Here is an 18,859-nt window from a genome sequence, read left to right as displayed (position 1 = left end):
ATGAGGTTGAGGTTGAGTTAAAAGGTAATTGTGAGTGAGGGAGGCTAAGGAAGGAAGTCTAGATATGGGCCAGTTAATTGGCAAGTAGAAAGACTTAAAAGGCTGAAATGCAACCCAATATATGACGTTTTAAGAATTAAATGGACAATGAAACGGGTATTCATCTATCGCAACAGAGCAACCCAACAACTTGGTGTCGTCATTGTCGTCACCGTTGTTGGTTGTGTCGAATGCGCCACGTAGAAAATGCCGATCGTAATCAACACCAATCGTAGAATTCATGATGATGGGTCTGATGGCTGACGGACATAGTCTCTCTCTCTCTCTCTCTCTTGTGTTATTTTCTCTTCGTTCGACTATTAGATTTCGTGGAAATCGTTTTAGCCTTTTGGACTTCTTACTTTTTTCTTTTCATTTATTTTTGCTAATTAACACTTTGACCGGTCCCGAGTTAACTCCTGATGCGTTTTTTTTCGCATCACGCTATTTAATTCTATAATAATAATATTTGTAGGAATTTAAATGTTAATTTGTTAATCGGGGGAAATTCCCTTTTTAATTACGCAGTCTTGTTTTTTTTTTTTAATATTTATTTATTATTTATTATTATTCATGCTGAAAATAAATGAAAAGATTATGAAATATTGGAATCTCTAGCATTTGAATACGCTATCTTGTAGCTACATTCAAAATTCGAGTAGATAGGTCGAATTATTACTACGCCACGTGGTGGGATCTCTAGCTAGCACTTGAATACGCTATCTGGTGGTTAAATTCAAAATTAGAGTAGATAGGTCGAATTGTTACACCACCACCACACCCCCCTGCCAGAGATTCCTCAATATTTTTTTCTGTAATGGTGGAAGCAAATAAAAAATTAATATTCTTCTTTTTATAGGATTGAAAATAAATTTTGTAGACATTTGAAAAAACGTTTTGAAAAAGTTAAACACTTTAACGACCACTAGGCCTATAAATAGGCTTTTTTTTTTTTTTGGTCACCGACGCTTACCAAATAAAAATTTATTAATCAGCTTTTTGTCATTTATCGAAAACTTAGTAATCGGTTGACATTGTGATAAAGAGTTATTATCATTGGTCAGTCAGAGGTGCATATGTGTTGTTGGTTGGTACTCAAACGATCGGTAAAGTGTTAAAAGAAAAAAAATTGTTTATGAGTATGCTTACCTTGCTAATGACGAAATCTTTCTCATCGAAATGACGACCAAACATTTTCGGTGCTTCACCTTGTATCGGTTCGATCTTGATACACACTTCTTGCCCTTTGCGAGCTGATTCCACTGCTTTGTGATTGTATTCTATACTTGAAACAATACCTAACTCGACGAACTGTAAAAAAAAAATACAAGAAAAAAATACAAATTAGGAATCAATATACATAAAATCAATAAATAATGGATAATAATACAATTAACGTCGATCTTTTGTAAAATCGTGTTGTTTTTTTTTACATTTTATGTAATATAAATAAAATATTATAAAAGAGAGAGAGAGAGAGAGAGAGAGAGAGAGAGAGAGAGAGAAACAAAATGTGCAGCTGTTTTTGTTTTTTAATTCAGCTAAGCGACAACGCTTGCCAGCCAACATCAGGTTGGCGGAAACGAGCAAGTAAAATTATGCGTTTCCCTTCGGCTATATACACGTTGTTGTTGTTCGTGTAAAATACGTGTTACTCTTACACGTCATCAAATAATTTATAATAGAAGAAAAATGAGAGCAAAAAATATGTAAAAAAAAAAAAAAAAAAAAATTAATAATTCAATTGGCGCTAAAAGTTACGGCAAAAACTTTCCATGGGGTTTGAAATTTGACTAATTTTGGGGCTTTGAAAATGTACAAAATAAGATTAAAAAAATAAAAAAAATAAAAAGAAGAAGTACGATACAAACTATTAATTATTATTTTATTTCTTCTCGCAATTATAACAATTTTCAATATTCTTTAGTTTATAAAACTTAAAATGAAATTAAATCTCGAACAGTTGGTGCTAAATAAAAATTAATTAATTAATTAACCTAAATTATTTCTCATTTTTAAAGTTAACAAATTTCTCCATAAGTCGACTACTAACTTTTTCCTTCTTTTTTTTTTTATTATCAATAAATTTATCATCATTCCTGAAAAATAGAAAAAAATTCGTTCATAGGATTTGAGTTGAAGATTTCTGATTTTGTGATAGTTGAAAAAAAAAAAAAAAAAGATTGTTATAACTCTCGTGCGTTGGAAAGATATGGGGGGAGGAAGGGAGGGGAAGGGGAGAAAACGCTTAAGAAAGAGAAAAAGAGAAAGAGAGGAGGCAAGGTGTAAAAAAAGGAGGAAGTCTGTGGGCAGTACATGGTACGACCCGTATAGGACTAGTCTCGCAGCCAATCGGTGGACAATGACCGCTCGGATATGTCTGCTCGTGTATTCCAAAACCCACGCTAAGAGCAGCGCAACAAACACACACGCTATGCCCACTCGATCGTATTCCATTTTGAACTTATTGCGAGAACTTCTTGGTTCGTTGCTAAGGTGCACCAACCACCACCACCTTCTTTCTCTTTGTCTTAACACCCATTATTGCGCTCTCTCTTTTACGATTTTCTACATTTCACCATTATTTTTCATGTTCATCATTCAAGAAAAAGAAATAACTTAAAGGAACTTAACACGTTGACGTCGGCGCCGATTTTCAGTGTCCTGCGCTGTGGGTCGGCACTCGAATCTAAGATACGTTTCATCTGGCGGCGCGTGATTTTTGCTTGTTCAAATCTGGACCAAGGTGGGCCACCGGTGGTACAAGCCGCCCGATGGGACAGTCTAGTGCGGGCCACCGGTGGTACGCGCCTGCGTGAACGTGTTAAGCTCCAAGCCTTATGCTTGGCGACTTTTTTTAGGTGTTGTCTTAGTCGCAGTAGCTTCAGTCGAATTTTCGAAAAATTTGTATTACAGTAAATTAGTTACTTTAAAAAAAAAAGAAAAAAAAATCAAACAAATATTTATGAATCACAAACTTCTATCTAACTCGTAAATATGATTTTCTCTCTTATTGTCAGTTGATTAAATTCGATCTAAAAACTCGAATCTATGAATTTATGGATCAACTTGAATCTAAATTGAATCATAGATCCCTATGGGGGTCAACTCGATCTAACATTGGTTTATGAATCTATGGATCACAACTCGATCTTAAGTTGAAAAAGTCATGGATATATAAATCAATAGTATCTTATTTGAAATCTACGGATCAATTTAATCTAACTTTAATCTATGGATCTATGAATCAGACTTTATCTAAAACTATAATCAATAGATCTATGGATTAATTGTATCCTAAACGCGAATGTATATTTCAATGAATCTAATTCGAATTCTAACTTTAATCTATGTATTTATGAATCGACTTATAATAGTCTTAACTCGAATCTATATAAATCTATGAATCAGCTTAATATAATTATTATTCTTAAAAATAAAAAAAAAGAAATAAAAAAAAAAAAGGAACAATAAACATTTACAGCATGAAATAATACATTAATACATTTTACGATTGTAAAAATATAAATAAAAATAAAATACAGTTTCCAAGTAACAAAGATATAAATGAGTTAACTCGTTTGACTGTTAAAGGCGTATATATACGCTCTCACAAATCCATCAATATACACGAGAGACGTAAATGTACATACATAGGCCCTCTGTATTTTGTTTACTATAACACCTTTATATTGCTGTATTACCGATTAATTTAACATGAAATTTTATGTAATATGTAACATAGCAACTAAATAATTGACAATTATTTCAATGACGTTTTAATTCATTGCATTTTATATTTGAAATTTGTCGTTTATTTGAATTTGATTATCTTTTATTCGTTCATTATATCGTTTTATTATTTTTATAATTAGGGTTAGAAAATTATTCAAATATTCTTGTTAAACTTATTATTATAACCTCTGTGTTACATTATAAATTTTTGTATTTTTTTCTATGATATTTATAATTACCGATTATTATTTGAAGGAATGCACAAAATAAATAAAGTCAATTAAAATAGGTTAAAAAATAACTTAAAAAAAAAAAAAATCATATTTTTAATTTATTTGCCATTAATATTATTTGTTTTGGTCAGAACTTAGTAGTCAATGGAAAAACATTCACAGCAGCAGCAGCAGCGATTGACATGCGAAAATTGCGCCGCAGTCAAAGGGTTTAAGGCAAAGAGAGAAAGAGACATAATTATTTAAAAAAAAAAAGATAAAAAAAATAAAAAAACAATATTTGTCATTTCATGTGTCGTTTCTTTCGATAAAATTTTTATCATCGTCGTTGAACTTTGTTATTAATTATTTTTCTTACATCGTTTCTCTCTCTCTCTCTATTTCTTTTTTCTTCTTCCTTAGTCGTTTTTCTAAATTAATGTTTTTAAAGGAGTAAGGTATTTTTCTTTTTGTCGAGTAGAAAGAAACGTAAAGCTTAAAGAACGGGAGACGAGTAATTTCCGTCCGGGAAAGATCAAAGTCGCTAAGCTTGAGCAAGCCAAGCAAGCAGCGAGCAAGGAAGTCTCGATTAGGCGCGGCGTTGATGGTTGTGTGTGTATGTGTTGTGTGTGTATGTGTTGTGTGTGTTTGTGTGTGTTGTGTGTGTGTGTGTGTTCGTGCCTCGACGACTTTTAAAAGACCTACTCTTCTAGAAGTTAACTTAGTGATCTAGAATTATGGTGTGTACCTTCTTCATATCTCTACTTATTCAACTAATTGTAACTTCCATTCAATCTACATTTGATTAATTTTATTTTATATTAGCGTTTTTAAAATTTCTTCAATTATTCTATGTGTCAATGATTTTTAACAAAGAAAACAAAAGTTATGAATTAATTGTTCAATCTCTTATTAATGAGGAGAATTATTCGATTTTCCTTCATAATTTTGTCCTTTTGAAACAAACCGTTAAATAGAAAGGAAACGAGAGAGAAAGAGAGAGAGATAGAAATAAATGGCAGCATTGGAAAATAATTGCATAGAAAAATTTGTAACGATGAATATTTTTAATATTTAATAAACTCATCTTAAAATGGATCAATTTAATTGGTCTTTGAAATGAAAGAAATGGATCGATTTTATCAATTATTGATTTAAACAACTTAATTAAACCATCACCCTCGTATTTTATTTACGTTTAGTATACTATTAGAATTAATATATTAATATATATTTATAAGTTAAATTATATTTTCTATTCTATTGGATTTTCCAAAAAAAAAAAAATGTTGTGTCGTCGATTTATATTAGCTGTTTTAACCTAAATCTAAAAAAGAACCACTTGACATCCTTCGTACGAGTTATCGATTTACCAAAACTATCGAAAACATTATAACGTGCCTATAAGAAAAAACATCTTTCGCATTCCTGTGCATGCTTTTCGCATTTTCGAATAAAAAAAAAAAAGATCGACACGAACTTTCCGACAGAGCCAATACTACTACTACTACTACTATGGGCACGTTGTTCGTGTGAATGGGAACGTTCGAGTGAGGGAGTGAGTGAGAGAGCTTTGAAGGAAAAGGAAAAGGAAAACGGAAAACGGAAGAGGGTGGTTAAAAGAGGGGTATGGGATGGTGGAGGGTAAGGATAAAAGGCGTGGCAAGGAGAGGTATCTATGTTTCGTGCGTCTAGGCAATGATATACGACCGGAAGGAAGCCAGAAGGCGTTTCCATGAAAAGTAGAGGCAAACCGGAAGACCGAAAGACGGGATGTGGTTGGCGAGTAAGTGCCTCTGTATGTATTTCTGTATACGTCTGTTTTGCCCTGTTCCGGTATTATTTCTCTCTCTCTCTCTCTCTCTCTCTCTCTCTCTTTTTCTTATTCGTTCGCATTTCTTCGAGCAAGCAAGCAAGTAAGCAAGTAAGCAGACAGCTGGTTACGATGCTATCGCGGAAAGAGTCTAACGAAGAGGAGAACGAGAAGGTAGTAGAGTAACGCGACCGGATATGAGGTTTCCAATGTCGTATGGATCGTTTTTCTCCAGCTTGCAATTAATTTAACCAGCGACAAGCAGCAACAACGATATCGATCCGATATACCAAAACGATTTTCTTTCAATTTCTATGATGACGTGTAATTCGTCAGATGAATGATGATATCATCGTTTATTATTTCTTACCATATTCATTTCTTTCTTTTTCTTTTCATGTTCTTTACTTTTATTTCTATTTATTTTCTTTGTCATTACAATTTGGACAAATAACTATAATACATACGACGACGACAAACGTAATGAAATATTATATGATAATTTGTGTTAGCAGCAACGAGATTACATTTTGTTACGTGTATATTATTATACATGTGTTTGTAACATTTTATCTAACAATAAGATAAAATATTATATAATAATACCTTTATGTAGAAACAAGATACAATTTATCCGTGTTTATTTTATATACAGTTACGAGATAAAACGTTCAATAGAATTTTGTCTCTTGGTGCAACATCAAAATATTGCTTAGCGGATATAATCTAGCAACGGAGACACACACACACATATCCATTTTACATATAATAGATACAAAATCAAATACTATAATAAATACCCATTTACTATAATTCATATATGTAGTATTTTTCCAATATTATACTAAACGTAAATTAAAATACAAGGGTGGTTTGAAAAATTGTTAATCTCACGGAAAAAGATCATTTTTTTTTTCCTTTAGGCTGAAAACTTGGTTAACCCTTTCACTCCAATGGCCGTATATATACGCCCTAGAAAAATGACCAATAATCTACGAAGAGCGTATATATATATATACGTTCCTCAAAAATACACGATCAAATATGAAAAAACAAAACGTTTCGTATCCAGTGATTATATTTTGTCTCAACCATTCCGAAGCGAAAGGGTTATCCCTATACCCATACCCATCATATCCATATACCCATTCCTATACCCATCACAACGTAAATTTATTTATTTATTTTTTTCTTCATATTTTTATAAGTTAAAATTAATTGTAACATCATAACAATTGTATATATATATATATATGTGTATAATATTATAGAATGTATGTATGTATGTATATATTGGTTTGTAAAAGATGGGCAGCAGGGTCGCGTAAAAAGAACGAAAGGAACGGAAAAAAATTGGGAAAGTCGTTCTTGGCATACTCACTGGCAGATGTGGCGTAGCGAGTCAAGCTAGCTAGCACGCGAGACGGGAACCGGAAGTATATTTTCGTGACCCGCACCGATTTAGAAAGCTTTATAGTTTGTATGAGGCACGGCCACCACTACCACTACCACCACTACCACACCACCATCTTCTCTTCCATCTCCTCTTCCTCCTCTTCCTTTACCAACATCATCGTCAACGACGCCGTTCTCTTCCCGTTCGACTCGATTTTGGCTTACTTAGTTAGCTCTCACCACCAAGCCCTTTTTCTCCTAATACATATCGAGTTCGTTTCTATACCGATAATGAAATACCAACACGTGCGCTTCCGATCAAACAGGAAGTACCAATTTGTAACTTGCGCTGTGAGAACCTAATTCGGTCTTCGTTAGAAAATATTACACATTCTTTATGTATTAGGGTTTAGAAAACAATTTCATTCAACACATTCATCACTCGTATTTTTGTCTATTTTTTTTTGTAATTAAATCAGAATTCATTATAATTCATATATAATTACTTGTTCTTCTTCTTCTTCTTCTTCTTCTTCTTCTTAAGATATAATTTTAATTATGAAATAATATTTAAAATGAATACAAATTCATTAGAGTCTTATAATAATGTTCATTATTTAGTGCATTTTTGTAACTATTTCAAGTGCAAGATCATTAATTATTGATAGGTTTACGCTAATGCGTGTTACGTCTCTATGATTCCTTAAAAAAAAAAAAAAATAGGTAGAATAATTGAGAAATAGTTGGAAATACGTAATTTTGTTTGTTTAACTTTGATTGCTCTCTCTCTCTCTCTCTCTCTCTGCTGGACTTGAGTTCTCGTTAGCGTGGGTTAGAAAAAGATAGATAAATAGCGAGATAGATAGGAGTGAGAAAGAGAGCGCGTCCGTTTTAGATTTATTTCTTCCTAAGAGTTTGAAGCTCGTGCTGTTACTGCTGTTGCTGTTGCTGTTGCTGTTGCTGCTGGCACGTGGGAGGACAAGCAAGAAAGCCGCGGCTTGTGAAAGGAGAACCGCGTGTTAGTTTCGAACGGAAAAGTGTGCGCGCGCACGCATCCCTTAACCACCCACTTGTTCACGAGCCCTTACTCTTTCCATTTATTGCGAACGAGTGGCTTCCTCTCCTCCTCTTCCTCCTCCTCCTCCTCCTCCTCCTCCTCCTCCTCTTCCTCCCTCTCCTCCTCCTCCTCATCGTGATCATCATGATCATCATCATCATCATCTTCTTACCTCCTCCTTTTCTTATTCAGTGAACTTTCGCTACAAAATATTCTACCGAGCAAAACATTGATTTGGTGTATCATGGTATTACCATTAGTAGAACGAGATTGGCCTAGCCTTTCCAATGGTAAATGCTAGAAAAACATCTATTACTATTTAATCGTGTAGGTTGTTGGCTATTCATTGATTCATTTGCTCAGAACATTCTAATGAATTTTGTTTACTTTATACTCTCGAGTATTATACTTGAGTGGGTTGAAAAGTTTTACAGCTTAAACATAGAAACAATCTGGTATTTTTTTTTTTTTTTTTTAATTCTGGTATTTATTTTTCTTGTTAATACTCGAAACTTTTCAACCCCCATCCATCCCCACGTATAATATCGAATTTTTAATAGTTCCATGAAAGTATTTTTATTATATTTATGATGAGATTTGTTCAAATCTTGATTGAAATTGAATTTATGTTGATTTAGAAATAATAAATAGATTCGAGTTAAGTTATTAGATTTATTGAAAAACATGTTATTGCTAATCAAATGATTGATCTTTCGAATGGTGAATTTGAACAAACAAAAAAAAAGAAAGAAAATATTTATTTAACTCATAAAAATGTTATTGGTTAAGATTGTATACTGTTTATTTTATAATTAATATAAATTAATATACATTAAATTTAATATATTTGTATAAATGAATACAAATAAAAATGTAAATTATTTTTTAAATATTTAAATATTTAAATAATTAATATTAATATAAATTAAATTAAATATAATTATTATTTATTGTTATATTATATTATATTGTTAAAGATTTTCTTTTTGTCTTTGTAGGAGAGACGACGACAAAAATGAAACAAAAATTAATCGAGCAATGACAAATAAACAAAATTTCATGCTATATTTTACAAATTCTTCTATTTCTATCGTATTTCTTTCTATTTTTGATATAGGATTTTGTTCTATTTCTTTTTTCGTTTGAAAAAAAAAAAACACAAAAAAAAAGAAGAAACTCTAATCCTGGCCGGATGTAGAATCCTCACACGGCAGACGGCAAGGCGCTCACGATGCGCTGCACACGATGTGTTAAGGAACACGAACACGAACACGAGCGTAGAGAAGGTGGTGGTGGTGGTGGTGGTGGTGGTAATAACGATATAGGTCGGGAGCGGTGAACGGAACGTGATCGTCGTGAAAGGAAGTCGCGCCAAAGGCTTACACAGAAAAAACGGCACACCCGTGACCGCGTGATGCAGCACGTACCACGCGAATTATTTGCCTCGGTATGCAAGCATTGTTATCATCCCCGCTTCATCCCCCGTCACCATCTAAGAGCGTACAATTTCACGGGACCCATACATATCTATGTATGTATCTATCTATGCTACAACGTGATACTTATGAAGGGAACATCCCACCCCCCCCAGTCAATGAGAACAACAAAAATCATTCCTTTCATTTCATACCGTTGCGAAAAATACGCTTATTAGTTAGTTCTCTTATTCTCAATGATATGATATATATTATTATTTACAGTCAATTTTGGTTAATTTAATATGGGCGTATTAATAATTGATATATTTAAAGTTTAGAAGTTTTTATAAAGTTAGAAAACAAAAAAATTATTTTTTATATATAGTATTATTTTAATATATAATATTTTGTAATATTATTATATATATATTATATAGTATATTAATATATATATATATTAATAACATTAATTTAATAATATTATAAAGTTATTAATTTTTATAATAATATTATTAAGTTATTAAAGTTTTATTATTATAAAGTTATTATAAAGTTAATAAAGTTTATAGAGTTTAGTTTAATTTTGTAAAGTTTATAGATATATATATATATATATTACTGAAAATTTCGTTTACCAAATTTTGTTGTTGACATATTTAACGCATTTAACGTAAACATGAATATTTGATAGATATATAAATATATTTTGAAAGAAATCATGTAAATTGTAATTAAAATGTTTGTTTGATATCATTTTGTTGTTGTTCGCCCATATCGCGTATCCTAACTTCTCCTCATACGAGGACGCATTTCCACGCCTTCTTTCGGAGCGCGTACGTTCGTTATCGGCACGTACACGTTGCGCAACGGCCTCGATAGGCTCTTTAACGCCGAACGGATATCCGGCGGATTCTTTTAGCATTGCCGTTTACTTGCCGTTCTTTCCTTCGCCGCACACATTATCGGTTTCCCTTCTTTTTCTAACTATAATACTTTGTGCCGACATAGAGAGATGAAGAAGACGAGCAAGCTCGATGACCCGGCACACGCGAGTTTAGATATCGCGGCCAACCAACCATTAGTTTTCTTTTCTTTTTTTTTTTCTTTTCTTAAAAAGAAACTAACAAATATCAACAATCTTATGCATTTCTCATGAGTTTATTATACCCAATTCTTTTTGGGTATAACATATTTTTCATTTCTTTTTCAATTTCCATATCTTAATATATATAAATTACGTGTCACGTTGTTTGTCCACAATAAACTTGTAAACTACTGAACCGATTTTAATCAAATTTTGTACACTGTTTGCAATTTCATCCAACTTGAAAGATACGATAGTTTATATCTCAATTTATAATCGCAATATTATCTTATCTTAATATATGTAAATTATGTGTCACGTTGTTCGTCCGCAATAAACTCGTAAACTACTGAACCGATTTGAATCAAATTTTACACACTGTGTGCAGTTTCATCTAACTTGAAAGATCGGATAGTTTATATCTCAATTTATTGCGAATTATTTGTTTATTAACAAAGAGTCATGATTATCTCTGTTAGTTCGATAAGATTCTAACAGAGTATAAGGTAATTCGTTGACTGGAATCCTTACACGCTATCGATTGATCGAATTGTGATAAATGTACATGTAATGACGTTAGATATTGTAATAACTTATAACAAAATCAAAAACTAAATAACAAAAAATGTTTAACTTTAATAATAATTTTAATAGATAAATGAATTTATAGATATTTTTAAATAACAAAACGCTTAATTATTCATCAAAATGACTGTGGTCTGGTGATATATCTAGTGTTAATGAACTAATCCATTAAAAAGAAATTATTTCGATATTATTTATAATGAAATATGTAATTAAATGTTTATTTTTTCCTTCCTCATAACTCTGTTCATAAATATATTCATTATTAAATCGTTAGTTTGAACACAATAACATTTTGATTTAATTTCCTAATCACTTTTTTTTTACAAAAAAAAAAAAAAATATTATCACAGTTTCGGAAATGAATCTAATATTCAAATAATTCTAAAAAAAAATATTATAAAACAGTCACAAAAGTGACGATGAATAAGTGCCAGGAAATTTGATAATAAATATTACTATCCCACATAAAAAAAAAAACAAAAAAAAGAAAAAAAAAGACCCTGATGCAAAATATTATTATCATCACTGTGAGCAATTCTAAAAATTGATTAAATCATTCATCCAAACAAGATATATATTTTACCTATTATTTTTATCATATTCAAAATATTATCAAACAGTCTTAAAAATAGTAAGAAATATTAATACCATGAAACGACATTACAGAAATTGCTATAATAATAATAATAATATAAAATACCGGATGCATAATATTATCTGAATAATCTCGAAATAATTCTAATCAAAATATTCATATTAAATCATAGATTATTCTTTTTTGAAGTACCAAAATTCTACTAATAATAAGATTTGAAATAATATTATAAAATATTATGAAAATCTCGAAAATGATTAGAAATAATCATCATCGTTCGTTGATGCAGAGTGTCACATGAAACTATATAAAGTAGGAGTTACTATTGTACATCGAGAGTGAGTGAGTGACTAAGTAAGTGAATGAGAAAGAGAGTGAGAGAGAGAGAGAGAGAGAGAGAGACCGGATGAGAGACACGATATAACTTCCGCTCTTAAGAATCATATAGCAGACTAAAAAATGTCGGAGTTCCTCTAATTGGCGGAGGAGGATGCCGCGAGGCTAACCCGCCGCTACTCGCGACACAGAGAGAGAGAGAGAGAGAGAGAGAGAGAGAGAGAGAGAGAGAGAGAGAGAGAGGTTTCACGAGTTTGCGAAACGTTCGGTTTAAAAAGTCAAAAATAAACTCGCCGGGACACGGCCGACCAGTCTGGGTTTGGAGTTGCGCGTGGGCCAGAGAGCTGCTCTCCTCTACGTGGTCGGAGTTGCTTTCTACGAGATATACCTACATATGCGCTTCGGGAATGCCCCTTATACAGAAGCTAGAACAGCTTTATAACTATGATCTCTCTTGACGAATCTATAAAACGATCTATACATGCATACTTAACGACGATTAAGTCTAACCAAAATAGTTCACCTAATGTGAATTTAGCTTGTTAACATTTTTCTTCGTATTTTTTTCGATTGATCATTTTATAGATTATATAATTTATTATTTAAAAAAAAAAAAACAAGCATCGTTTTATGAAATAAAAAAAAATTGATTGAATTTACAACAATTGTTAAGCGATCTTGACAGCTTGCTTTGGAATATATATATATTCCAAATAAAATGTATTAATATTTTACCTATATATTATATATCCATATAGTAAGCAATTGATATAAAAATTTTGCAGATAAAATTCAGTACTCAAGGGATTGAACAAATTACAAAATAACAGCAAGTTAATTTTGTACAATTAATTAGAAATGAAATTAACTGAAGTAACTAAGAACTAAAGTTAACTACAACTAGACTAGAAATAAAGTTAAAGCTTAAGAAAATAGCATAGAATAAAATCAAACAGTCCACCTAGCAACTATTATATCAACTAGCCTACCTAGCAAATTAATTCAACTTTTATCATTCATCGTCATCTCAAATTTGGTATTTCCGACAATTCTTTTGCTTTTACTAAGAAAATCAACTTATTCTCTCTCAACTTTTGAAAAAAAGCTTTCTTTTTTTTTCTCTCCACGATTTGTTTTTTTTTTTTTTTTTTTTTTCATTTCTTTTCGAAGCTAGGGAATTCAGCGGGTGCGGGTCCGAACGCCTACGAAATCAAGGCTAGGCAACCTGTAACACGTCGCACGTTACCGCGTAAGGTGAGGCCAGAGGGATCGACTACCCACTACCTTCCTCCTACGAGGAAGAGAAAGAGACTTCGAGAGGGACCGCCGAGCGCAATTCGAGTTGGTACACACACGTCCGTCCGGTCGTTTGATCGAGTCGATCGATCCAACCAACTGGATCGCCATATTCCTTTCCTCAACGGAACGAGTTCACCTACGCTCAACAATGATCATGAGGAGAGTCTCAAGCAACACCTTCTTTTTACCTTCTCTTTATCTCTTTCTTTCTCTCTCTCTCTCTCACACACATACACCTCTCTTCTCTTCTCTTCTCCTCTTCCACCATTTTGATGGTACACCTTTATTCGACATTTGATTTTCTTCGTCGCAATCGCAAAGATTTACACCACTCGACAATGCGTCAAAGAAAAAGAAGAATGGAAGAGCTTAAATGCGATAAAAATAATTCCATTCCTACTTGGCCCGTGTTGGCTAGTAAACACAGTGGATGATACTTTGAACAACGCCCACACAAATCTCGCGAAAAAGATTCTACATATGTTGAATCCATCTTGACTCTTTGACACCTCTCCTTTTTTTCTTTTTTCTTTTCTTTTTTACGTCATATTTGTGTGTCGTAATTATTGAGAATAAGTAGAAAAATCATTTCAATACATAATGGGAATAGTTTTTTTTTTCTTCTTTAAGTACGCACAACAAGACTCGCATTGTATCTTAACCCTTAAAGTGCACTGTGGATGTTTGACACCCCAAGTCTCCTGAAGCCGCCATTTAATTATTTAGTAGACCTCGCAATAATTTTTTTCAAAGTAGTTTGATACATCTTTTTTAAAAATAGAATAGGTTTTAATACCCATCTAGATGGCACTAGACGACATATAATCCATTTTTTCGAATTCCCTACCGTTTTCGAGAGATCAAAAATTTGTTGGGTTGTCAAACACCCCATGTGCACTTTAAGGGTTAAAATTAATAAGAAAGAAACAAGACAAAATTACAAAAAAAATAGAATTGAATTACTCACATCTTTACTTGGGACACAGAGTGGTGTTCCTTCCTTGACGATGCCAGCTTCAACCATAACACCCATCACTATGGGATCTCTTGAATTGAAGATATACTGTAATAAAATCCAAAATTCTAATTAATAATAATATGAAATTAGTAATAGGAAAAATACAGGTCATGTACGTTCTATTCAAATTTACGATTTACGTAAGAATATTAATTAGAAATCATATGCGCGTTTATACAGGTAAACTTGCAACACCTTTACTAATACATTTGCCATCGTTCGCAACAACCCTAAAGTTATATTTTCGCGTTAAATATCATCACAAATACATGACACTGGCCTCTCCAATAAACGCAACCCCCCTGACGCAGATATGTGAAACTGTTAATAATAAACGTGTTAACATAAGACCATTGTGAATTTTGTTCAAATAGAACGCATATGATTGGTAATCATTTGTGTGGAAAAATTGTTAATTTTTTGTTTGTTCGTTCAATTTCATATTATTTTACTTCTAATGCAAAAGTATATATGTATATATATATATGCATATGTAAGAGTACCTGTGGTAGGACACGTAATTTACAAGGAAATACAGCGATGTGTTTGTGCTCATCTCGCTTGCGTTGTTTCAGATCTTTCCTGTAGGAGGTGAACTGGTCGAACAGGTGGTAGATGATGTCGGCTTGGAAGATATTAACCCCCAACGATTCGGCAAGTTCTTGAGCGTCCCTCTCTATCTTTACATCAAATGCGAGAATTGTGGCGTATCTGTGCGATAAATGAACAAAAATATGTGCTGACTTAAAAGAATGAATGAATAAATGAACGAATAAATGATTGAACGAATGAATGAACGAAGATATTTGGAGTAAACCCGCGCGTACTTCCTTCGAAGGGAAGGAATCAAGAAATAAATAATTAGCACAAATTAAAGGATACTCACTGGCTGTCGTGTTCGAGCATAATCGAGGCCTTCATCACATCCTTCTTCACAACCGGTCCAATACGAATACCAGAATACTATGAAAAAACAAACAAACAAATGGAGAGATTAAAATTTAGATTTTGAATGAACGATTTATCGTTTTAACAAAATAAGTAAGATAGAGAGATCTACATTCACGCATACACACGTGTATACGTTTACACATTTTTATATATAAATATGTGTGTGTGTGTATGTATGTATGTATATATATATATATCAAATCTTCCGTATACATATTTCTTCACGTGTAGACACCCACACGCGAATATACGATCGTGTAGATAGACACGTGCATACAAACGTATAAAAGAGAGTGAGAGAGAGTGAGAGAGAGAGAATACGAAGAGACAGACTATGTGACGTAAAAATAACTTGTGACGCATGCCGCGGCATGCCGTCCGGATTCGGCTGGGCGGTGCGACGAGACGCAATGCGTAGAAATAAACGCACCGATGGGGACCTACAAACAAGCTATTCGGCGGCGTCAACCAAGGCGCCATTTAATCATCCCTGCCTATCTTACGCACGTATATACGTGCGTAAATACACATCCGTATATCGTCGTCAACATACCTATGTATATATATATATATATACACAAACCTATACTTGTAATTCAACTGAATTCCTAGTATCAGAGAAAATTCAGAAATTCCGAAAGTTAGAAGATATTCGAACTTTTTCCCCTTATCATTTATATTTTTTCTTTTTTTTTTTTTTCTTGGACAACGTTTATACGTATTTATATCAAATGTTTATAGAAAAAAAAAAAATGAGAGATAAAAGAATGAATCGATTAACAGACGTATCTCTTACATAGAGCAAACAAGCCAGCATAAAACCTGTCGGCGAAATAAAAAGAGATAGAAGATAGGAGGTTGATGTTGTCTCTCTCTCTCTCTCTCTCTCTCTTTCTCTCTCTCTCTAACTTGCGAACAATCGAACATCTAACGAGCTTCTACGATAAAAAAATAAAAAATGCGCATGCGCTGGTACCGGATGAGTTAGAGAGAGAGAGAGAGAGAGAGACAACATCAACCTTTCGTTTTTTCCTATTATATTAATGCAGAGACATTTCCATTTACACAACCAACAACCGTCTATGTGGTTTGTTTCCATGATCTTTCATCGTAATTTTACGTCAATGTGAATACACAAATTATGAACTAATTTCGAAGAAATCAATAAATATTCATCGAGCAAAGAGAACCAAAAAACACAAAATCTTTTATCATTCGATTATCAAAACATAAAATGAAAGAAAAAAGAAAAATATCAAGAAATATAGACGACGACGAAAAAAAAAAAAAAAAAAGTTGGTACGATCCATTTTGTGTAGGCATTAACGAGATAACGTTGCTTTTTAGGACTTCCGGTGCATTTCTTCGAACGAACGAACGAACGAACGAACGAACGAACGATCTAACTTAAACCCTGGGCTCTCTGCAGCATACCTGAAGATAAAGGAGACATGGAGAGACAGAGAGAGAGAATGAGAGAGAGAGAGAGAGAGAGAGTTTCAACAAGGATCATTGACCGAGTTCAACGAAGACTATGCGTGGGCCCCATTAGAAAGAGGTATCCAAATTTGACTGGTTAGATGAAAGAGAAAAAAGGAAATGAGAAAAAGGAAAGGAAAAAAAAAAAAACAACAAAAATTCGAATTTCTGAATGATTTGAACGAGGCTGCTATATCTCCGCGAAGCTTCGAAAAGAAGAAGAAGAAGAAGAAGAAGAAGAAGAAGAAGAAGAAAAGATCGAATAGTAGTGGAAAGGAGAGGTAAGAGGAAGAGGAGGAAGATAAAGGGGGAGGGGGAGAATAAGAGGAGGAGGAGGTGGAGGAGGAGGAGGGACGATCATTGGAGCAACGACGGACGGCAGATGTTACCAAGGAAAGAAATGTTGGTATAAACGGCAGGAAGTCGAGAGAGGGAGAAAGAGAGAGATAGAGAAAGAGAGAAAGAGAGAGAGAGAGAGAGAGAGAGAGAGAAAGAGAGAAGAGAGTCGACTTCCGGCATTTAAAATCAGCCGGTAGGGCACACAGATCCTCTATAGCCTCTCATCGTAACAACGGAACGTTTCCCGAAGAAGGAAATGCTAATTTATTAAACTCGAGTTTGCTAAACTTGGCTCCTTCTCTACCTCTCTCCTACTATCTCTTTCTATTTCCCTCCTGCCCCCTCCTTTTTCTTTCTCTTTCTCTTTCTCTTTTATATCTATCTCTCTGTGGCATCCTGTCTTACCGGTAGTGACGTCCAATTTGATTTCGCGATCGTAATTTATTTATTTAAACAAGCTTGATAACGAAGAACAAAATTAGAAAGAAAGAAAGAAAGAATGAAAGAAATGGAATATAATTAAAGAAAAAACAAAAAAAAAAAGAAAAAAATTAGTTTAGTCAAAATTGTTAATAATAAAAATGCAATATTAATTTGTAAGAAAGAAAAATTCTTAATCGTTCGAATAATATTTCGAAGTGGGACTAAAAATGTCCCATCGTGCATTACGGTGTATCAAAAAGGTGGTGGGACACTTCTAATCCCACTGTACCCCAAAGAGTTAAAATCGACACGAACTTTAAGGACAATCCTAATCAAAATATTAATTATGTCTTCCTTTTTCTCTCTCTCTCTGTCTCTCTCTTTTCTTTTTTTTTTCATTCGTCTTTTCACCTTCTCCTTCGAAAAGGAACCTTTCGTTGAATCATGAAAACGCGCGCGCTCGCGCGACTTGTAAAGGCCGATGATGCCGGTGTCGTGCTGCACATACATATATATATACACATATATGAGTGTGTGTATGTGTATGTATATATAGAAATATATGGATGTATATGTGTACACATATAGAGTTGGTAAAGCGGGTAACGTTCGCGTGTCTGCACTCCGCATCCGCTCCCATGTCCCTGCGCGTAGCAGCCCGCTTATATACACCACGGTTAAAAACAATGCGAGGAAACGAGCCATCTTTTCCTGCTGCGTTGCCGTTGCCGTTGCCGTTGCCGTTGCCGGTGCTGATGCCGATGATGCCGGTGCCGATGCAACAGAAAGAGAGAAGAGGAAGAAGAACTCTGTGCTCCTTCGTCCGCTCTCTTCGCTGCACTTGACGCAGGATGCAGTATTAAAAGAACCAGTATGATGTACAATCAAAGTGACAATGTGTGTGTGTGTGTGTGTGTGTGTATGTGAGTGAGAAAAAGAAAGAGATTCATCCTAAGTATTCTATTAGATTCAAATTGTTAATCGAAAACTAGTTTACAACTTTGTCTTTTTTTTTCTAATTGGAAATGAAAATATTATATTTTATTTGGATAATATTAATTGTAAAAGAAAAAGAGAG

General features: G+C 33.4%; 1 protein-coding gene and 1 long non-coding RNA gene across 2 annotated transcripts in view; one reads left to right on the top strand and one right to left on the bottom strand.

Moving 5' to 3' along the window:
* Positions 1-18,859, bottom strand: part of eIF5B (eukaryotic translation initiation factor 5B) — a 35,262-nt gene that overhangs the window by 6,370 nt on the left and 10,033 nt on the right. The window contains exons 12-15 of the mRNA XM_015317359.2: positions 15,476-15,552; positions 15,093-15,300; positions 14,539-14,634; positions 1,189-1,350 (exon numbers count right to left, since the gene is read on the bottom strand). Coding sequence (XP_015172845.2) covers positions 1,189-1,350; positions 14,539-14,634; positions 15,093-15,300; positions 15,476-15,552 — 543 coding nt within the window. The remainder of the gene's footprint in view (positions 1-1,188; positions 1,351-14,538; positions 14,635-15,092; positions 15,301-15,475; positions 15,553-18,859) is intronic.
* Positions 15,559-17,909, top strand: LOC107064561 (uncharacterized). Its single transcript, XR_016176906.1, has 2 exons — positions 15,559-16,097; positions 16,888-17,909. It is a non-coding gene; the product is annotated as an uncharacterized LOC107064561 (long non-coding RNA).

The sequence above is a fragment of the Polistes dominula genome, unplaced genomic scaffold (assembly GCF_049000335.1).
Source record: "Polistes dominula isolate Pdom_NZ unplaced genomic scaffold, Pdom_raw_medaka contig_33, whole genome shotgun sequence".
In the NCBI taxonomy this organism is placed as follows: Eukaryota; Metazoa; Arthropoda; class Insecta; order Hymenoptera; family Vespidae; genus Polistes; species Polistes dominula.
Note: the sequence above shows the minus strand (reverse complement) of the source record. Positions and strands in the feature narration are given on the sequence as shown.